We start from the raw sequence: 20,090 nt of genomic DNA, 5'->3' as shown, positions 1-20,090 counted from the left end.
GATTCTATTGCGAAAGAAAAAAAAGAAAAAATTTATAATAAATTAAACCCCATCAAAACATATAACACAATTAAAGGGCCGAGCCTCATTAAAATCTCTTGAGGGAAGACCAGAGGAAAAAAAATCATCAAAAGAAAAATGAATATTCGTCTATTACAAGAGAAAAAACAAATAAACGAGAAGAATAAAAAAAATACATATATCAATTTAAAATATGAATCATTTTTAGCTCTTATATCATCATGATTTACGATTGATTTATCATTTTATTGGATGATTAATTCAAGGTCTTAAGTTCGAATCCCAAAGGGAGTGAAAACTTAAATTTACGAATTTCAGACATTTACACCACAAATTCAAACATGTTCTGCATAGAATTCAGACATTTGCATTGTGATTGCCCAAAAATTAAATATCAATCGTTAGATTATGGATATATCAATGATGCAATTTGTTCCTAGTTTATACTCTAATAGTGGTTTACAGCCTAACCATTCCCTATATATATATATATATATATATATATATATATATATATATATATATAGAGAGAGAGAGAGAGAGAGAGAGAGAGAGATTGACTAAAATAAAAACATCTCTTAGAATATAAAATAGGAACCATGATTTTCAGTCCTTAGATCATCAAGATCTACGGTTGATTCATCACCTTGTTGGATGAATTCATGGTCCCGAATTCGAATCTCATAGGTAACAAAAAAATTATTTTTCGCAATTCATACGTTTTCTACACAAAATTCATACATTTTAGGTAGTTCGTATTTTATATGTTAAGAAGTATTTATACGGTAACTCTCGGGGTAGATTCCAGTGAGATTGCTATTTTTGGTTAGATCGTGAGACTAATCAATAAAACAATATATAATGTTGAATAACGATATTAAAAAAATTAGTAAAATTGTCGCTCCCTCCAGGATTTGAACTCAGGTAAAAAAATTCCTCAAATATAAATATCAGCCATAAGATACATTAAATCAACACTTACAAATCAATCTAAGATCTTACCACATATAGGAAATCTCATTGAAACACACCCTTATATATATATATATATATATATATATATATATATATATATATATATATATATACACACCAGGAGAATATATTAATCACTAGATATAAACATTAAAATTTTATATGATTTTATGTTTTATTATTATAAGTGAACTATGCATGTTTTATGGGACGGATCATGGATGAAAAAGAAAAATTATGCATATTTTTATGGGACGGATGAAATATTTAGTAAACCCTCAATTTTTAGTAGGGCTAATGATCAATAAATGCTAAGAAAGTTGTCATACCCGTTCTATATATTTCCAAATTACTAGTAATTAAAATAACGGGTTATTACTATATAATATTTTTATTTAAGAAATCAAGCTGTGATTTGCAATTATACAGCATAAGCGTATCGTGTGGAGAATAAAGTATAACGAGGCAATTAATAATTATTGGCGGCTTGTTAATATAATACAGCTCATTCCTATATACGCGATAAGCAATTTCATATAGTATATAATATTATCCGCAACAAAGAAATTATACCATATTTAAACAAGTAATATACTAACTTACTAATTTTAGTTGATTTTTATCGTGCAATGAGCCTTCGAAATTCCTTCTTCACATCTAAATTTGATGTTATAATGATTCTAAACTATCTTCGGTGTTACTAACTTAAGCAATTTCATATCACCCACGGAAAGCAAGTCTTAATTATGTTAAGGTTGAGCAGTTTAATATATACTGTGATCGAAGCTTCTTGTAAATCCCTCCACGATTTTAAGAAGTAGCGATCTGACGTGTCAGTTTATAAGTCAGGCATTCTTGTATAATAACTATTTAAAAAAAAAAGGATTATTAAAGAATAAATATAATAACTTATACCCATTCTAATTTTTGACCTAAACTTTTAAAAATATAAAAAATAAATTAATTTATTGAACATAGTGATTTTAACATAAATTTTATTTATGGCCAAATTAAAATTGACTTGAACGAATTAACTCTAAAATTTGAATTAATGAATAAATTTTGAAATTAACTATATGAATTAAAACACAACTCTAAATTTTCATCTTTCGAATGACCTTAGCAGCAAATAGAATGAAATTTCACACTTTCCATAGTGGGCAACAATAGTGCGTCGTGCATGATTCACAGTTGACCTCAACGTCGACATCTCAGCTTGATATTAATATATGCCCAATTTGAACAGAGAAATATTTGTTTTTTTTTAAGAAAGGAATGTTGAGATGATGTATCCACGATATCATTTGTAAACGCCCAATCGATTTGTCCACAATCAGCAGTTCGGTGTGCCACTTAAATAGTTCAACTTAATTGGTTGTGAAAATTGAATTCATGTTAAAATTACTACAATTAATAAGTTGATCTATTTTTTTGACACTTTTTAAAATTCGTATTAATAATCAAAATTAGTTTAAAGTTGGTGTATTTATGCACCAATAACCCCAAAAGAAACTTGATCTATATATCCCATATCCTTAAATTTGTTGAGTTAGGGTTCGTGTCTGGCCTTATATATAAAAGTATAAAACTAACTTTGCAAACCTAAATGAATTTATTAGGGTTGCATCCCACGTGCAGTGTGCCTTAATTCTAAAATGATTGCACAAGTCTACAAATTGCTTTGATCTCTAGATTTTACATACCACATAATTATCACTTGTTAGATTGTATAGTAAGCTAATACTAAAATTAAAAAATTTACATCCCACGAATAATAGTCTGAATTTAGGGGATTGACAGTTTTTGTGGTAGAATTAATTGAAATAGTAGTTGTAGGTAGGCTTTAAAAGATACTCTAGTTGGATACTTTATTATGAACAGCTGTAGTGAGAAATGAAGGATAACCATCTAAACTTCTTTCCACGAAAGACAACCTTTTCTTTTCTTTAAGCATTTTTCCCCTTAACCAAAGCCCACCAAATTCCACTTTCTTCTATTCTACTATGCATTATTTTGTAGTCGTCTTTGTGCAGGATTCACTGTTCCCGGAAAGCATTTAAATGTTCCCTTCTTCTTTAACCAAAGAAAACACAACTTCAAATCATTGGCAAATTAAGTTAGAGACCTCATAGACAATGGGAATATATATGGTTGTCACGTTGGGATAATGACAATCATAAATATCTATACATGCATGTTATATATAATTAAGTTCAAATTTTTATGGGATGGTTTCCAAGATTAAATTTACTCTAATTAATTATAGTTTGCAAATATATTGACTTCACGTTTTACATGTTGACTATATTAATTAAAACACACACAGTACTTGCACTAATTTGTGGATTTTGTAGCTAGATTTTGTATTATAAGTGGGGATGCAGGATGCTCGATCATTTTGGTAACAATCCCTCCCATCTCTAAATAAGTGCCTTATTTCAAATTTTACTCCCTTCGTCCTATTATTTATGTCCAATATTATTTTTTGAGTTATCCCACAAAACATGACTTATTTCTGTTATAGGCCAAAATTAAGGTTGGATTAGTAAGTTATAATTAGGGATGTCGATCGGACCAACTCATCGAGTTTCGGGTTAACCCTATTGAGCTACGAGTTATTTGGGTGCAGGCTAATCGGGTTGAAAAAAAAATTGGATTTGAAATTTCCAACCCTAACCCTAAATGTTCCGGTTTCGGGCCATCAGGCTCAAAAATTTATTTTAAAAAAATTAACTAATATATTTATCATGATAATATTATATTTATTATAAATAAATACACGCATAAATAAGTAACATTTAAATATCGACTTACACAATAACTAATATGCAAATCTCAGAGATATAAAGATGCAACGTTTTTATTAAATATCATTTTTAAATTTTTACATCTAAATATTTTATATAAGTATTGGATTAAAAATACAGAGAAATAAAATAATGAATAGAACTTTCTAATATAAAATTTCTAATTTGAATCAAAATACATTTCACAAACTTTTGAAAAAAAATACTCCATCTTATTATACTAATTTTCATAAGTAAAGTAATGAAATTGAAAATCAAATAACGAGAAAATTTTCATATAATCAAGCGAACACATTTTTTTCGGGCCAGTTCTATAGGGTTTCAGGTTAATTTCGGGCCGATCCTATCGGGTGTCAGATTATTCGAATTGTAATTTTTATCGAGTTGAAAATTTTCAGCCATAACCCTCTCAGATTGACGAGTTAATTGGGCCAGTCCATGGATTTCGGGCTCGAATTACATCTCCAGTTATAATTAAGGCCATATAAAATCATAAACCCTTCCCTATTTTGTACCCACCAATTCTCACCCACTCTCTTGTTGTAGTTTATTTTAGATGTTAGTCTTATAATTATTGATCTTTTGAACTACTCTAAACTTGAAATAACTCTAAACCTATTTGCACTCTCTTTCTTCTTGGCCTACATATTTACGACTTATTAAACTTTTGCACTCATCAGTTTCTTGTTGTTGTTTTCTTTCAATTTTTCAACAGCCCACAATCGAGCATTAGTATTCCTTTAGCAATTGAATTTGGTCTTGGCTTCCTTGAACTTTCCTCTAGTTGGCTTCCTATTCGTGTTTTCCTGAAGAAAAAGCAAGACTATATATTGAATTTATTTCTTGGATTGTTACATCTTTTATTATAATTTTGATTTTTGGTGTAAATGAGTGAATGGTGATGGCTGATCTATATAAGGTGTTTTATAGACAAGTGGCGTCAATTTTGAAGGGAAATTTGAATGCCTCGCTCAATTTTGAATGAATGCAAAATTTTTAATTAGCTAAGCATATTTGAAACAATAAATCTTTGCAGCCACATTGTGGCCACCCACACACTAGTATAATAAGGAAAATCTTGATTTATTTAATTTATTTTTTAAAATAAAAATAGGATTTAGTTATTTTACTATATTCTCTACATTGTACGTACTTACTTTTTTGTAATTTTTTGGTAACTTTTTTATTTTTAATTTATTTCTTAATGTTGGGGATGAATTCAACAATTACGGATAAGGACGTCGGGGTCGTCCGATACGATGGACACTAGCAACCTGAAACACGAACAACGTTAGAGCCCTTCTTGGAGCACCGGTGGAGGTGTCGATGGAAGGGCCTCCGACGCTCAAGTCAGTAAACAATATTAATAAAAATCGTATTGAAAGCAATTGAAAGTAAATGAAAGAGTAAATCGGGTCGATCCGGTCGACGGAGTTGAAGGCGATTGAGCAATGAGCCAGGGCCGTTGGGTCGTCTCGGTTGATCTGATCACCGGAAAACCTAAGGCTGAGAGCGTGGAGACAGAATAGTGCAAATGGGGAGAAAAGAGCGAGAGAACGTGTTGGAGTGCGAATGATTGTGTGCCTCTATTGACTTAATTGGTCTTTATTTATACCGTGATGACCTGACGACTAGGGTTTTGCTGGCACGTCTCCTTAAACCTTAGTCGTTCCGATATTCGTGGGATCATGTCCCTGACCTCCTTTCTTTCCTTCTTCCCCAAGTCGCTGCCCTTTCTAGGGTTTGGGTCGATGGGCCTTGATGACCTAAAGTACCGAGTTGGGCTGCATTAATTGGCACTAATTCAGTTTTTTGGATTGGGCTAAGCACTTGGGCCCCGAATATTTATTCAAATGGGCTATACAAAATTTGTCCACTACACTTAATAAAATAAAAAAGTTACCAAAAAATTACAAAAAAATAATTACAATGTAGATAATATGATAAAGTAACTAAATCTTATTTTTATTTTAAAAAATAAATTAAATAAACTAAATTATTTTTTATTTAGATAAATTGTGGGTGACCACAATACTGTTTAGCATTACTCAATTTGAAATTCTCGGTCCTTTAGCTTCATGATGAATCTGGCGCACTAATTTTTTGATGTGGCGCCAATTGTTCTTTAATCAAGTATAGAAGTTCATTAAAAAATTTGAAGCATTTTCACTTAAATGAATTAGTTGGGCATGAAAGTAAAAAAAAAGTGATCTTGGTGGTAATCGGTTGCACTTGCACCCAAACTCTGATTCACATTCTGATTCGAATTCGCATTTTGTTTCGAACCGTGTAAATAATACTATTCGATTATACAAATGATATTGTCTGTAATTGATACTATTCAATTATACAAATGACACTTCGTATAAATGACACTATAATATTGTAAATGACATTGTGTATAATTGACACTACTCAATTATACAATGCCTATAATTGACACTATTCGGTTATACAAATACCATTATAACATTTTAACATTGTAAATGACACTATATATAATTGACACTATTCGGTTATACAAATGACACTAACCGTGTAAATGACCTATTCGGTTATACAACCGTGTAAATGACCTATTCGGTTATACAAATGACACTATAACTGAATAGTGTCAATTATAGGCAGTGTCATTTGTATAATCGAATAGTGACAATTAACACAGTATCATTTATATAACTGAATAGTGTCATTTACACGGTTTGAATCAGAATGCGGATCAGAATTTGGGTACGAGTGTAACCCGATTGCACGGTGCAACCGATTGCATCCAAGTTTTTGTGAAAATAAGGTCACTTTATTTGACTACATTAAGTAGAATTTAATAGAATTAAAAAATACACTAATTATGTGAATATTCTCTCATTTCTTCCTAATTTAACTCCCTTGTATGGCTATATACATGTGCCAAAAGTGTTGTGTTCTAAATAATGAGACTGGAGGAGGATTTTTTTAGAAGAGTGATATGTTCATGCTTAGACATCATTCATATTTAGTCCTTGTAAGTTTATTGTGTTTTATATATTTATTTTAATATAATATCTCATAAATTGTTATTGGCATCGTTAATTCTATAAATGACATAAAAATTAAAATATAATTTGTTCGTTTTATTCATTAATTTATTTGAAGTTATTGGGAAAAAGAATAAGTGGGTCGAACTTTGATACTTTGTAAAATAAATTATGTTAGTGACAATTTATGTGGCATTTAACATTAAAATAAATTTATAAAATAACAAAATTACTTATGTGAATTAAATGTGATCGACTGATCGGTACGCATAAAAGATGCACGCAGTGACACAGTATGTACGTATCCTTATTATTCTTCTTGTATCTCTTTATATACTTATATAACGACAATTAATTTAATTGTTCACATGAATTCCTTTTTTTTAGAATTGTTCACATGAATTCTACTTGTGCTAATTTATTTGTTTTCATGGATAAGCACAAAGGGAAAGTTGTTTTATTGGTGAATAAATGAATATTTAAATTCGAGATCAAATGATTACTTCAAATCTGCAAAGCAAACTCAGGACGCTATATTAAATTCATGCTAATCTCTTTCACTAATCCACTTTCTAGAAAATAGGAGTATTTCTTTTTAATTGGTTGGCACAAGCTAAATGCTCACTTCATTTTAAAGTTTATGCCTAGCTTGAGGTGCATGAGTAACTCCTAATTTTTTTCATAAAAGTGATTGTAACAAACGTTTTGTGTATTAAATTTAATAATCTTGAAAAAGAGTGCAAGTTCTTCGAATCAAAATTACAATTATGGATCATCTCTAACTTGCCCTCTGATTTTTTTTTTTTTTTTTTTTGAGGGATCTCTGATTTTCTTATTGAAATTGATATTTAAATGGTTTTCGAAACCTTCAAAGAAAGTTTGTCTCCACCACCTCGCCTTGTACTAGACTTTTCAATTTTATAACATTAATTCAAACGATTTTGGCTTTGTTTTCAAATTAAGCCTACACTTTGAAGAATCCTTATGAAATCCATGTATCGGATTAAGAAAGTTCTTGATGAGATTTGGCTTTCAATCTATGCCGCAAATCATGGGACTTTAATGTTATCTAGATCTAGGTGTATAAATGATCATATTCGATCACCTTGGTATGATTAAACTAATGAATTGTATAAATGATCATATTCGATCATATTCATTTCACTAGAACCTCGCCATATATATATATATATATATATATATATATATATATATATATATATATATATAGGGAGAGGTTCAAATAAGAACCATTAAATAAAATTAGAACGGGGAATCATTTTAAGCCATTCGATCATCAAGATCTACGGTGGATGCATCATCTTGGTGGATGAATGCAGATCCTGGGTTCGAATCCTGAAGGGAGCAAAAATTTTATTATTTTCGGATGCATTAAATTATATAGCAGAAGCATTGATTTTAATGGTTCTTATGTTCTCACGATAAGTGTGGTTTTCATTATAACCACACCTATATATATATATATATATATATATATAGGGAGAGGTTCAAATAAGAACCACTAAATAAAATTAGAACAGAGAACCATTTTAAACCATTCGATCATCAAGATCTACGATGGATGCATCATCTTGGTGGATGAATGTAGATCCTGGGTTCGAATCCTGAAGGGAGCAAAAAATTTATTATTTTCGGATGCATTAAATTTAATAGCGAATGCATTAATTTATATAGTAGATGCATTGATTTTAATGGTTCTTATGTTCTCACGATAAGTGTGGTTCTCACTATAACCGCACCCTATATATATATATATATATATTATATAAAATATAGAAAATTATTCATATAAAAATATATACTGAGTGATGGACTACATAATCACCTTGGTATGATTAAACTAATGAATTGTATAAATGATCATATTCGACATTCAACACGACTGGATGCATAGGGGAAGCGCTCTTTGTCGGGATGCATAGAGGAGTCAACCTACGAGCACGGAAGAGAGGGGTATCTATGATTCAATCTGGCAGGGAGAAGCTTGAGAACACTAGACAACTGCAATCGCGATTAACAGCGGTAGCTGTATGTACGATGATCGAAAGTGGTTGAGGCCGGTGACAGACGGCGGGAGAGAGTTTTAGACAATTTATTTCGATTTAAAGCGAGTACAGCGAGAGAGAGGAGTGACTGAAGCAGACACGTTTTATTTTTTAAAATGAAATGTCATTGACAGAACACGAATGGCGGCGTCAGCAATACTTGCCGACGGCCATTTTTTGTCGATAAATCATATTAAATATTCAATATATTAAAATTAAATGTCCGTAGTTAATGTCTCCGGACCGTCGGTGATGTAGTCAATAAAATCGCGAGAATTATTTGCACAGGATTCCGTCGGTAAGTGAAACGCTTGATTTTCCATCAATATTCTGTCAGGAAGCCATCGGAGATTCCCGACGTCCATTATTCTGTCGGAGTGCGACTGTTTTCCTTGCAGTGATAGCATATACACATTGTTTAACCTCATACTAGAATGTTAGAACTAAAATTGGTGTTGTATTGAAAATATAGTCTCAAGTCTCGTATTACAACAAAATCCTTGACCCACACATATAAATATACAATGCCATTCTTCATTAGTTTGAGCTGCTCCAATAGACATTAACCGCTTCTGCAGCTCAATTACTCTCACGTGCTGTAGGGGACTGATTTGGGCCTTCATTTCTCGGCTTGCTGCTGTGAAGGCCAATTGAGAAACAATATAGTATAACATGAGGAGTGATTGTATAGCAATAGAATAAAGCATCACCAACCTGAGTATCTTGTTCGTAATCATACATGGCACTTGATCGTGATTTGTTACTAAAGTTTGTTGAGATTTAGTTAGAGGAAAAAAGCGTGGTCCATGAATCGGAGAGGGAAATTCTGGGCAATTTACGACCGATGTAGGAAAATGTGCATGGAAAACAGGACATTGAGGAGAACCCCCACTCATGTTTCCCATTCTCACTCCGGCGTATGAAGAATGAGGTATAGCTGCATAATACATAAATGGTGCCACGCATGATCCATATCCCATCGACATAATCTACAATAAAGAAAAAGAAGCATCTAAGACGAGAAAAACTCATCTAAACATTCACATTGATCCAATAAGAACTCATCGCTACCTGTACTTGATGTTTAAGATTCTTTACATATTCAATGGCTTCATCAAGCATGGAAGCCTTATCCGCCTGACGGTAACAAAAACAAGTGTCTACACATTTCAATCATTCTTAGAAACAAGCATGAGTTTTGTCATGTATTTACCTTATTGCAGTTGGGTATAAGTTCTTGTAAAGCATGCATTTTCTGATTGATCCTATCTCTTCGCCTCTGTTTTACACATCATAAATATGGACACTACAAAAGTCAAACAACTAATGTAAGTGAATGGGAATCGTAAACGCACCCTTTCTGAAAGATTATGCATTTCTGTTGCCCGCCTTCTCTTCGATCCACTACCTCCTTTAGCTGGACTCAGTTTTTTCAAACCAACAGATTCATTTTGTAGTTCCTGCCCACAAAAGGATGAGAAATGGATACCAATAATCAGATAGCGAGAAAGGACAACGACTTACATCACTTTGGCATTCAGAGTCCTCATTGTGATGAGATTTTCCTTTGGTGTAACGCTTCTGTTCATTGAAATTCCTATCACCACTGTTTCCGGAGCTTACAAAAGAAGAAGCAACAATAGGCTCAACTGTTGTCTTCCCATCTAGAGGTCTAGTTGATTCGATGGTGTTACTTTGAATTAGACTTTTGTCAGTTTTCATGAATGTATCTAGGCTGATATTCTTGGTCCTTCCATCAACAAACAATTCTCTAGAGTTAACTGCTGCCGGAACATGTAAGTCTACATCCTTCTCCATGATATTCAACTGGTCTATAAGCACGCGTTTGACAGTAGCACTGCATCTTGGAGCTGAAACTATCTCCTCAACTGATGAAGGAAATTTCCACAGAGATTGGATATTAGCTTCCAAAAGAGTTGCAGGTCTAGAGAAATGGGACAAGTTCGAACAATAAGAATTAATTACCCGGTAATTCTGTATTACGACTCTCCACCAAATCTCTACCCTCCTCACTATTCCAAAATCTAGCATCTTGGCAATTTAGTAAGGAAGGAGCTGATGGAAGCAGTGGATGAGCACTAAAAGAAGAGTAATCTTGCAGAGTATCATCTTTGGGATAACTTATCCAAGGAGCCGTTTCATCCTTTCGACTTGAATCCAACTCTGGTGAAATATCATTGAAGATATACTCGACACCACCAAATTTTCCCGCCCTTCCAGTCGTACAATTTCCTAAGGTGGCATCATCACAGACACTTGGGGTATCAGGCTGCAAACTGAGATGGGTGGGGCTTCTACCATCCCTAGCAAATAACTCATTTTCTGTTCTGCATATAAATCCACCAGCATCATCAGTTATAGACCGGACTATCGCCAAATCGACATAAATTTGTCAACTAAGTAAGCTTACTTTGAAGAGGGATCAACTGAACATGGTTTCTGCTTGCTAGATTCAAGCTTTTCTATAGCCAATCTCAAAAACTCATACAGAGGCATGATTCAAGAATGAAACCACTGCAGTCACAAATTGCTGAAAACTCAGCAGTTAAGCTTTTTTATTCAAGAATTAGAGTTGAAACAGACCATGTTTTTTCATAACTATCATATAACAGACAAAAATGAAGTCTACATTCACATTTTTTGAGTGAAATATCCAACAACAGTTACAACGTTTTCATATATATTTCGACATGTGCAAATACAGTATATGAAGAGAAAGAACACACCCCAACAAACACAACTATTTTACTCTTTAATAGATGAAACTAGAAAGTAAAGATCAGCAACCATAATATTTCCAGTTTAAAGAAAATCAATGATACTAAAATTAGTAGTACTCACAAACAAACAACTAGATATATCGAGCACATGATTCATACCATATTTTATTCAGATACAGTCATTAGACAAAGAAAACAGCATGATATTTCACAAATTTGTCCAACAACCAATAAGACATTAATTTTTTTTTTAAAAAAAAACCCACCTCTTAAACCAGCTGATCAGCCATAACTTTTTCGATTCCAGAAACAAGTACAATTTACTTTCGCAAAAGTTGTCCAAAATCAATCTTGGAACATTCCAAATTATATTTTCCTTCTTCCAGAGTGAGCAATGATGGTTTTCTTGAACTAAACAAGATATCGCTCATCCATATGTGGTGCACTCATACTTTTTTGATTAAAAACTACATCTTCCAAGAGAGAGCTCTGTTTCTCGGAACATGAGATATACAAACATACAGATATAGAGAGGGATAGAGAGAGTTTTCACCGTAGTTGGGTGTTAGTCTCAAAATTTGAGAATCTATTCCTCTGAATTGATAATTTTGGTTCTTCTCTAACGCCATTGATTTTAATAAACAAGTTTTTGATCTGTACATCACTTTCACAATCAGCGGACATAAAAAATGGAATGGTGAATGAAACGATGCTCAGCAATCACCTTTTTATATACCTTATTTGGCGGTTGATATGCGGTGGAAGTCAAGATAGAAGAAGACGAAATATATTCTTGTAATTTCATTTCTCTTTGGTGTAATCATTTCCTTTTGGCGGTTCATTTTACTACTACTACTTCTCTTGTGGTGTTTATAAGGAGAGAATGTGCATTTTGTTAAAAATTAAATGTTAATTATATATAAGTAGAATATGCCAAGACAACACTTGTTAAAACGCAACACGTGTAACTACTTTCCAACAATTTCATTACAACGTATGGTGAGAGGTGTGTTCCTCCTAGAATTGAACAAGCTCAGCAGCAGCTGCTGCAGTTGCAGAATCAATTCTACTCCTAATTTCAAAGCTTACTTGTTTTCCCAATCTGGCAAGCTTCAATGGTGAAGAAATGGATAGCCTTAACTCGATCTTCTGTCAACTTGTGATTTTATCAAGTTTCCCCTTTTACTTTTACTGCTGCTTTTTGAAATATTATCTTGAAATATTTTTACTATGAATCCAAAGCTCAAGTCTATGAAATTTTGGGATGATAATATTGGTACTTCACCACTTCCATTTTCATCAATACTAGATTTCACTCTGAGATCCTTAACTATAGGGTGGAAAGATAGGGTTCGGGTATCGAGTACTCGATTACCCGACCCGAAAAAATCGGGTATCGGGTACCCTATACCCGAAAAATTAGGGGTCGGGTTCGGGATCAGATATTTAGGGTATAAAAAAATCGGGTATCGGGTATACCCGAAATACCCGAATATTTAATTAAATGTATTTTAAATTATATAATTAAATTTAATTTTTAAAATCAGAAGTTAAAGTTTCAAATTGAAATCAGAGGGTCTAATTCCCATAATCCCAAATCCCCAAATTCCCTATTTCCCTTGATCCATTCCTTTTCCTAATTCCCTTCGTGAGTCTCCGCCTCCCAACCTGCTGTTCAGCCTGTTCCAGAATCTCCGGCCTCCCACCCAGCGCCCCTCGCCCGCCCGCCGTTGCCGTTTCCGCGACGGCGCGACCCTCGCCAGTCGCCCCCAGGTCCGAGACGGCGAGATCCTTGCTCAGTCGCCCAGCCGTTTTCGATACCCTCGACCCTCGCCAGTCGTTCCCGTCGTTCCGCCGCCTCCTAGGACTTCGCCCCGCAGCAGCCGCACCGCCTCCAAGCTCCAATAGGCGCTGCTTCTTCTTCTTCTTCTTCCTCCTCCTTTTTTTTATTTAAATAAACAGATATGCTTTTTTTATCTTGGTTTGAGAATTGAGAAAAAAAAAACGAAATTCTGTACAGATTTGAAAGTTGCTACTTTGATCGGGTAATTTAGGGTACCCGAATACCCGACTCGGATACCCGAGCCGGGTATTAGGGTACCCGATTAAAAATCGAATTCGGGTTCGGGATTCAGTTTTTCTCCTTATTTGGGATCGGGTACCCAATTTTTTCGGGTAGGGTACCCGAGCCCGACCCGATTCCCAGCCCTACTTAACCACGACACACTCTTTAATTGTTCAGAAGCGTGATTGTAATTCACTTAACACCTTTTGGTTAACTTTGTTATAATTACACTTGCTAGACCTTATAATCAACATGGATTGCAACCTAGGCCTTTTGAAGTGACCTTCTCAGGTTATAACACCAAATACAAAGAATTCATAGTCCTTATTTTTATAGGGAAGATTTTTGTCTCGAGGACCAATTTATTGGATGAAAATACATTCCCTTGCATTAATGTCAATTGGGAGTGAATATAAATTTTTGAAAATATTTGACAAAATAAATTATTAAACAATTTATAAATTGTAAAATAAGTTTCAATAATAAATGCAACAACTGATCCAAATTAAAATAAACAGTAATTATATTATGGATTTGGATCAAGTGTTGCATTCACTTTCTATATGCTTTATGATATGATTATGGCTATCCAGGAGAGCCCAACAATAGTATATTAGATCATTCATGGCCTATGGCCACATGTGCCTAATGATCTGGTGACAGGTTTACTTACGTCCACTTTGTTAGAGATGTTACACAAATGGCCATGTATAAGTCTCATGCAGATGTTCTTGATTAAACTTCATCTCAGCAGCATCTGGCACGTTGCATGCCGAGTAGGATTCAAAGTCATTTGACTGAAGGAATCTTGTCAAAAATTAAACCTATACATGTTCACTCGTGAGAGCCATAAGTTGGTTACTTGATTTTGTTTGTATATGGTAGTATCATTTGCCACTATTTATTATCTAGCAGCTTTATCTTTTGTATAGTTGGCCTTTAGGGGTTATGTAGTAGGTTATCTAGAATAGTCTTTAGCTTACTATATATGTTATGTTTCTTGTATTGAAGTGTTGGATTCCAATTTATATGAAAATGAATATAAATGAGAGTGTTTCAGAGATGTCTGCATCTTTCCATTTCAGTATGTTTTCTTTTCATGGTATCATAGCAGGTTGTCTAGGACTTGTCTCTAATACTATCCTATTTTCCTTTTGTTTTCTTTTGCTTTCCTTTGATCTGTCTCAATCATGGCAGATCTAGCTGCATTTATCCCCACCATACTACAAAATAACCAAATTTTTGTCCAATTAAATGAGAACAACTTTCTCACCTGGAAACAACAAATCATGGCTAATGTTAGAGGTCTAGGCCTCGAGAGAGTTTTTGTTAGAGATCCACCTCCTGCAACTCTCACTAGAGAAGATGGTGAGATTTTTCCAAATCCAGAGTATATCAGATGGATTCGTCAAGATCAACTCCTTTCAGCCTAGATCACCGCATGATTCTTGTGGTTGGCCTCACTACCAGCAAAGAGATCTAGGAAGCCTTTCTCCTTAGCTACTTTAACCAATCTAAAGCAAAGGTGATGTAGTATAAATTATAGTTGCAAACCTTGAACTCAACATATATGAAATATTATCTCAACAAGATCAAGATCTATTGTGATCTTCTTGGATTTGGTGGATATAAGGTTTTTGATGATGATGATCAAATAATGCATACGCTTGTAGGTTTAGGTGCTGAATATAACTCAGTCATAGTCACTATCATTTCTAAGCCAGAAGTCTGGACTCTTGGTGATGTTATCTCATTATTATTGAGTTTTTAGAATAGGATTGAGTCCGCTAAGACTCAAATCATCAATACTCAAGGATCTCAACCCTCTTCAAACTTTGTTCAGGGTGCAATTCAAAACAATAATCCTTCTAATCAAGATGGTAGAGGAAAGAACTATCAAGGTAGCCACAACCCTTCCAGAGGAGGTTTTAGAGGGTCTTTTCGTGCAGAGGCACACATGGTGGCCACGGTGGAAGAGATGGAGCTAGATATGGCAACAACAAGCCCATATGCCAACTTTTTGGCATAAATGGCCACACTGCTGACAGGTGTTGGCACAAATTTGAACTTAACTTTGTTCCTGGTTTTCCAAGGAACAACAACATGAGGGTATCTTCTCCTGCTCAAGGCACTCTTCAACCCAGTTTTCAACACATGGGTAGAACATGGCTCAACTTCCTCCACCTTCCACTACATCAGATTCTTGGTTTGACAATGGTAACACTTCCACTTGGTACCCTGATTCTGGTACCACTAACTATGGCTCTCGTGATTATAATACCTTTCACTCAGCCTCTAATTATCATGGATGTAAGAAACTACAAATGGGAAATGGTTCTCTTGTCAATATTACACATATTGGAGATTCAGTTCTTTCATCTTCTGCTCATTCTAAACACTTTATCCTTAAACATCTTCTACATGTTCTTCAAATTAAGAAAAATTTGCTTAGTGTTTCACAATTTGCTCATGACAACATGGTTTTCTTTGAGTTTCACCCTTTCTTTTGTCTTGTTAAGGATTAGGACACTAAAGCAATTCTTCTCAAGGGTATTCTTAGAGATGGGCTCTACCAGTTCAATCTTCATAAGTCCTCCTCAGTTCACTCTTCTTCAATCACGAGCATTGCTGCTTATTATGTTGGGTCAACTTAAGATAGCATTCACCTTCCCACTGTTTTCTCTTCCTCTGTTTCTTGTTCTAGTACTTCTTCAGTTGACTCTCTAGATGTTTGGCATAGGATATTAGGCCACTGTGCTTTTAACATTGTCAAAAAGGCACTCCAAAGTTGTAATATCTTTTTCAATTAATGACAATTCCTAGTTTTTATCACTCTTGTTCTGTTTCTAAGATACATAGACTTCCATATGCACACTATTTATTATGAACCTTTAGCGCTTATTCACAGTGATCTTTGGGGACCATCTCATGTTGTGTAATACCCCGTTTCCTCGAGTTAAATTTAGAATTTATTTTCGAACTTAGAAGTAAGATGATTCACGCCGGATATAAAGAAAATGAATTTATTTTTAATTCCAACAAAAATAATGTACAAAAACATTTGTAAATTTAGTTATTGAATTAATATGCATTGCATATTTATTTAATTTAACATTTAGCATCTACACGAGCTATTTGTTTAAACGAATACTGAACGATTATTACAGTTTTCATAGTACAAACCGGAAGACTTTTTATTATATTTTTATTTCACTTTCACTCACACTTTTCACTCCCACCCACTCACACTTTTCACTTCCACTCACCCTTTCCACTCTCCCCACTCACACGATACCTTGCCCCCCCTTTCCCTTCCACTCACCATTTCTCCTACATACCAAGGAACTAAGTGCGGAGCTACACCCACAGAAGTTCAGCTATACCACACGGACTCCACAAACTCAGCTGAAAGCTCTAAAGACTTCATCTACAAATCACTCTGCCCATTTTACCTCCATTCACGGTTAGCACCCCAAATTCAGTTTCAGTGATTTCCTCCAGTACTCAAACCTCTAATGTACAGCAGACAACAATTCATGTTTTTGTGTATGCACGTCACTTACTCTCACTTATAAATTGAATGAAGACTTTTGAACAAAGCATTCATATACATGTGCATACCATCTGTGTTTATATACTACATATGAAACATGTTTTTCTTTAATAAAATGAAAAGAAAGGATTTAGTCTTGAAGCCCTGTTTTAAATCTTCGGTCTTGAGCGAATGGGAAGGGCGCCGGTGGCAGCCCGCCTCATCTGCTGCTGCTGTCGACGGTGGCGTGGTGGCTGCGACGCCGAGGGTGGCGCGGCTTGTCGCTGCTGCTCCTCCGGCGAGCACCACGGAGGGCGGCTGTTACCAGCCGAAGAGAGAAAGGCAGAGAGGGCGATGGAAGAGAGGTGTGCTGACGGTGGTGGCGTGGAGCCACTGACCGCGGCTGCCGAACCTAGAACAGGGGGAGTTGAGAGAGCTGGGGTTGAGAATCGAGGGAGGACGGAAGAGGGAGGATTGGCGACGGCGGCGGTGGCTTGATGCTCCTGCTTCTCGTCGATTCAGAAAGAGTCGGAGTCACCGGTCGGCGGCAGCTTTTGTTGTTGCGTCGCCGGAGAATAGAGAGAGTATGAGGGATGGCGTCTGTGGGTGTTGGTGCGATGAGGGAGATGAGAGAGGGGAGAGCCGAGCGTCGTCAGCGGCTGCCGCTGTTGCTCCGGCAAGCTTCGGCGGCGATGGTGGCGGCATGAAGCTGCTGCCGTCGGCCAGAGTTGAGCAAGGGCTCGGCGAGCCTGAATCCGAGAGGGAGACAGAGACGGTGGTTGGTTCCAGATGCTGCGGCTGTCGGGTTGTGCAGGTAGAGGGAAAACGAGGGAGAGGGAGAGGTCCAGTCGCCGGCTCTTCGCCGGAGGAAGGCTGCGGCGGCGGGTTGGCGTGAACCGTGAGAGAGAGAGAGAGAGAGAGGTTCAGCTTTTGTGTGAGTGTGTGCGTGTGTTTTTCGTGAAGAAGAGTGAGCGGCGTGAGTTTGAGGAAGAATAGATGTAGGTTTTGGTTATTGGGCTTGAAAGTTGGGTTTGGGTGATGGGCTCTCATTTGGGCCGATTTATTTCAATGATTTGGGCCGAGTAATTTGGGCCGATTTTTTTTATGAGTGATGGGCCGATTTTTTTAAATAGATTTGGGCTGCGATTTTTAAAAGCCTGGGCCGATTTTAATTTTATTTAGCTGGGCTCGATTTATTTTATTCAGTTTGGGCCATTCCTATTTTATTGAGTTGGGCCTCATCTTTTAAATTTATATGGGCTATTATTTATTTAAGCATGGGCCCTATTTCATCTATTTAAATGGTTTCCTATTTTAATTAATTGAACTATTAATTAGTTTAATTAATTTATTTCAAAGACTAGTTTTCATAATAATATTAAATTATTATTATGTGCATATTTTAAGTAAATTACTTATTATATGTTAAGCATGACATGAAATTGCATTTTTACTTGCAATAAAAGTATTTAATTGGTTTTAATTATAATTCCAATTATTAAAGAAATATGAGTAAGAATATTGTTGGTGTTCTTAACTCAAGAGAAATGTTTTCAATTATTTATTCATTAAATTTTGAAAACCCGGCTAAGTGAATCATAGAATATTAAGCAACTCACCGTGACTTAAGATTAGATTCAAGGAGACCTATTGAGAATAGATTTCTTGTAGGCTTTGAGCATCAGAAGGATTAGCACTGCTATTCCGATTCAGAGATAAGGTTAAACGACAGGCTTTGCCTATTCAGGTGGGCATTACTTTCATATATATCAAATGAGTTTAAATGTTACGTTCAAGCAAGTTATTTCATGACTAAATTAATTGAAGTTATTTCAAATATTGTCTTGCCATAAAATATTTAAATTTCAGTATGATATCTATCTGATGTGACTTTTATTATGCAATCGAATTCGGGTCCTGAGCAGTTGATAGCTATCCTGCCAGGACTAGTGTACACCAGTGACCGTGAGTCATCTAGCGGGTTGGCCGGTCAAGTGACCGTGAGAGGTGGCCACCTCTCCGGCACACAGTTCCAGATATGATAGATTACAAGAGAACTTAGACTGCAGTCGAACTTTAAGAATCACAAATGAATTTAGTAAGCTTGGGCCTTTTAGCGAAAAACTCCCTTGCTGTACTGTTTATTATGGCATGACAATTTACAGTTTTGAAGCATGTATTTTTATACTTAGGCATACGTGCCCACTGAGTACTTTTGTACTCAAGCCCTGCATATATTTCTAAATGTGCAGGTTGAGCAGCTACCGATGGTGATGAAGTGACGAGCGAGATTCTTCTACCTTATTATGTATTAATGAACTCTAGGGTTACATGTCTTCATACATGTAATCAGAACCTTATTCCGCTGCGTACTCAGAAGTTTTATGTTATTTTGGCTGAGTCAGAGATATCTGAACTTACTAGTTATTTGAGTTTATACGACTAAACCTCTGTTATATTATAAATATTTCTTTTGTTAAATGATGATATGTGATCCTTCCTTGTTTGATTATACCCTTTCTACCCCGCTTCTAATCTCCCTCCATTAGTCACGGTTTCCCCGGCTTAATTATCCTTAATTAGGGCCGGTCGTGACATGTTGTCTCTTCTAATGGATTTCAATATTATGTTTTTTTTTTTTATTGTCTCTTCCAAGTTTGAGTTTTTGAGCAGACATTTTTTGTAGTGCACAACTAGTAGTTGATCACATTCTTAGATTGATCAAATTGAATGTTCGGGTTAATGCTTTCAAGATTGGTAATCGGCACTTCATACATGAGATCTGTATGTGTGTGGACAAGAATTGACAGTTCATGGTCAATTGGATCTTTGGCTAATACTATCCACACTACAAGAAAATTGAGTATAC

At 35.2% G+C, this 20,090-nt stretch overlaps 1 protein-coding gene, 1 long non-coding RNA gene and 1 other non-coding gene across 13 annotated transcripts; 2 read left to right on the top strand and 1 right to left on the bottom strand.

The window, feature by feature from the left end:
- Positions 1 to 9,320: 9,320 nt before the first annotated feature.
- Positions 9,321 to 12,495, bottom strand: LOC131014354 (transcription factor PIF3-like). 11 transcript variants are annotated; one of them, XM_057942305.1, is made up of 9 exons: positions 12,349 to 12,474; positions 12,178 to 12,278; positions 10,870 to 11,231; positions 10,408 to 10,772; positions 10,239 to 10,343; positions 10,097 to 10,162; positions 9,955 to 10,020; positions 9,598 to 9,872; positions 9,321 to 9,520 (listed from the first exon to the last, which is right to left on the bottom strand). In XM_057942305.1, the coding sequence occupies exons 1-9, from the start codon at positions 12,427 to 12,429 to the stop codon at positions 9,463 to 9,465; spliced, it is 1,479 nt and encodes a 492-aa protein (XP_057798288.1). In that variant the 5' UTR covers positions 12,430 to 12,474; the 3' UTR covers positions 9,321 to 9,462. The 11 variants fall into 11 exon arrangements, with proteins under 11 accessions (XP_057798288.1, XP_057798289.1, XP_057798284.1 ...); XM_057942306.1 differs by having other exon boundaries at positions 9,321 to 9,517; XM_057942301.1 differs by adding an exon at positions 11,315 to 11,434 and having other exon boundaries at positions 9,321 to 9,872; positions 11,891 to 12,278; positions 12,361 to 12,383.
- A 2,827-nt stretch (positions 12,496 to 15,322) lies between these two features.
- LOC131019244 (small nucleolar RNA Z247) lies at positions 15,323 to 15,461 on the top strand. The gene has a single exon (XR_009100164.1). It is a non-coding gene; the product is annotated as a small nucleolar RNA Z247 (small nucleolar RNA).
- Positions 15,462 to 16,977: 1,516 nt separating this feature from the next.
- LOC131014353 (uncharacterized) lies at positions 16,978 to 19,744 on the top strand. The gene is made up of 3 exons (XR_009098183.1): positions 16,978 to 17,152; positions 18,893 to 18,968; positions 19,474 to 19,744. It is a non-coding gene; the product is annotated as an uncharacterized LOC131014353 (long non-coding RNA).
- The last annotated feature ends 346 nt before the right edge of the window (positions 19,745 to 20,090 follow it).

The sequence above is a fragment of the Salvia miltiorrhiza genome, chromosome 3 (assembly GCF_028751815.1).
Source record: "Salvia miltiorrhiza cultivar Shanhuang (shh) chromosome 3, IMPLAD_Smil_shh, whole genome shotgun sequence".
Lineage (NCBI taxonomy): Eukaryota > Viridiplantae > Streptophyta > Magnoliopsida > Lamiales > Lamiaceae > Salvia > Salvia miltiorrhiza.
Note: the sequence above shows the minus strand (reverse complement) of the source record. Positions and strands in the feature narration are given on the sequence as shown.

Coding starts and splice junctions, on each gene's coding strand:
- LOC131014354 (XM_057942298.1), bottom strand. CDS start 12,429: ATGAAATTACAAGAATATATTTCGTCTTCTTCTATCTTGACTTCCACC. Junction 11,232..12,177: donor GAGACTAACACCCAACTACG/GTGAAAACTCTC, acceptor ATTTATATGCAG/AACAGAAAATGAGTTATTTG. Junction 10,163..10,238: donor TGCATAATCTTTCAGAAAGG/GTGCGTTTACGA, acceptor TGTGTAAAACAG/AGGCGAAGAGATAGGATCAA.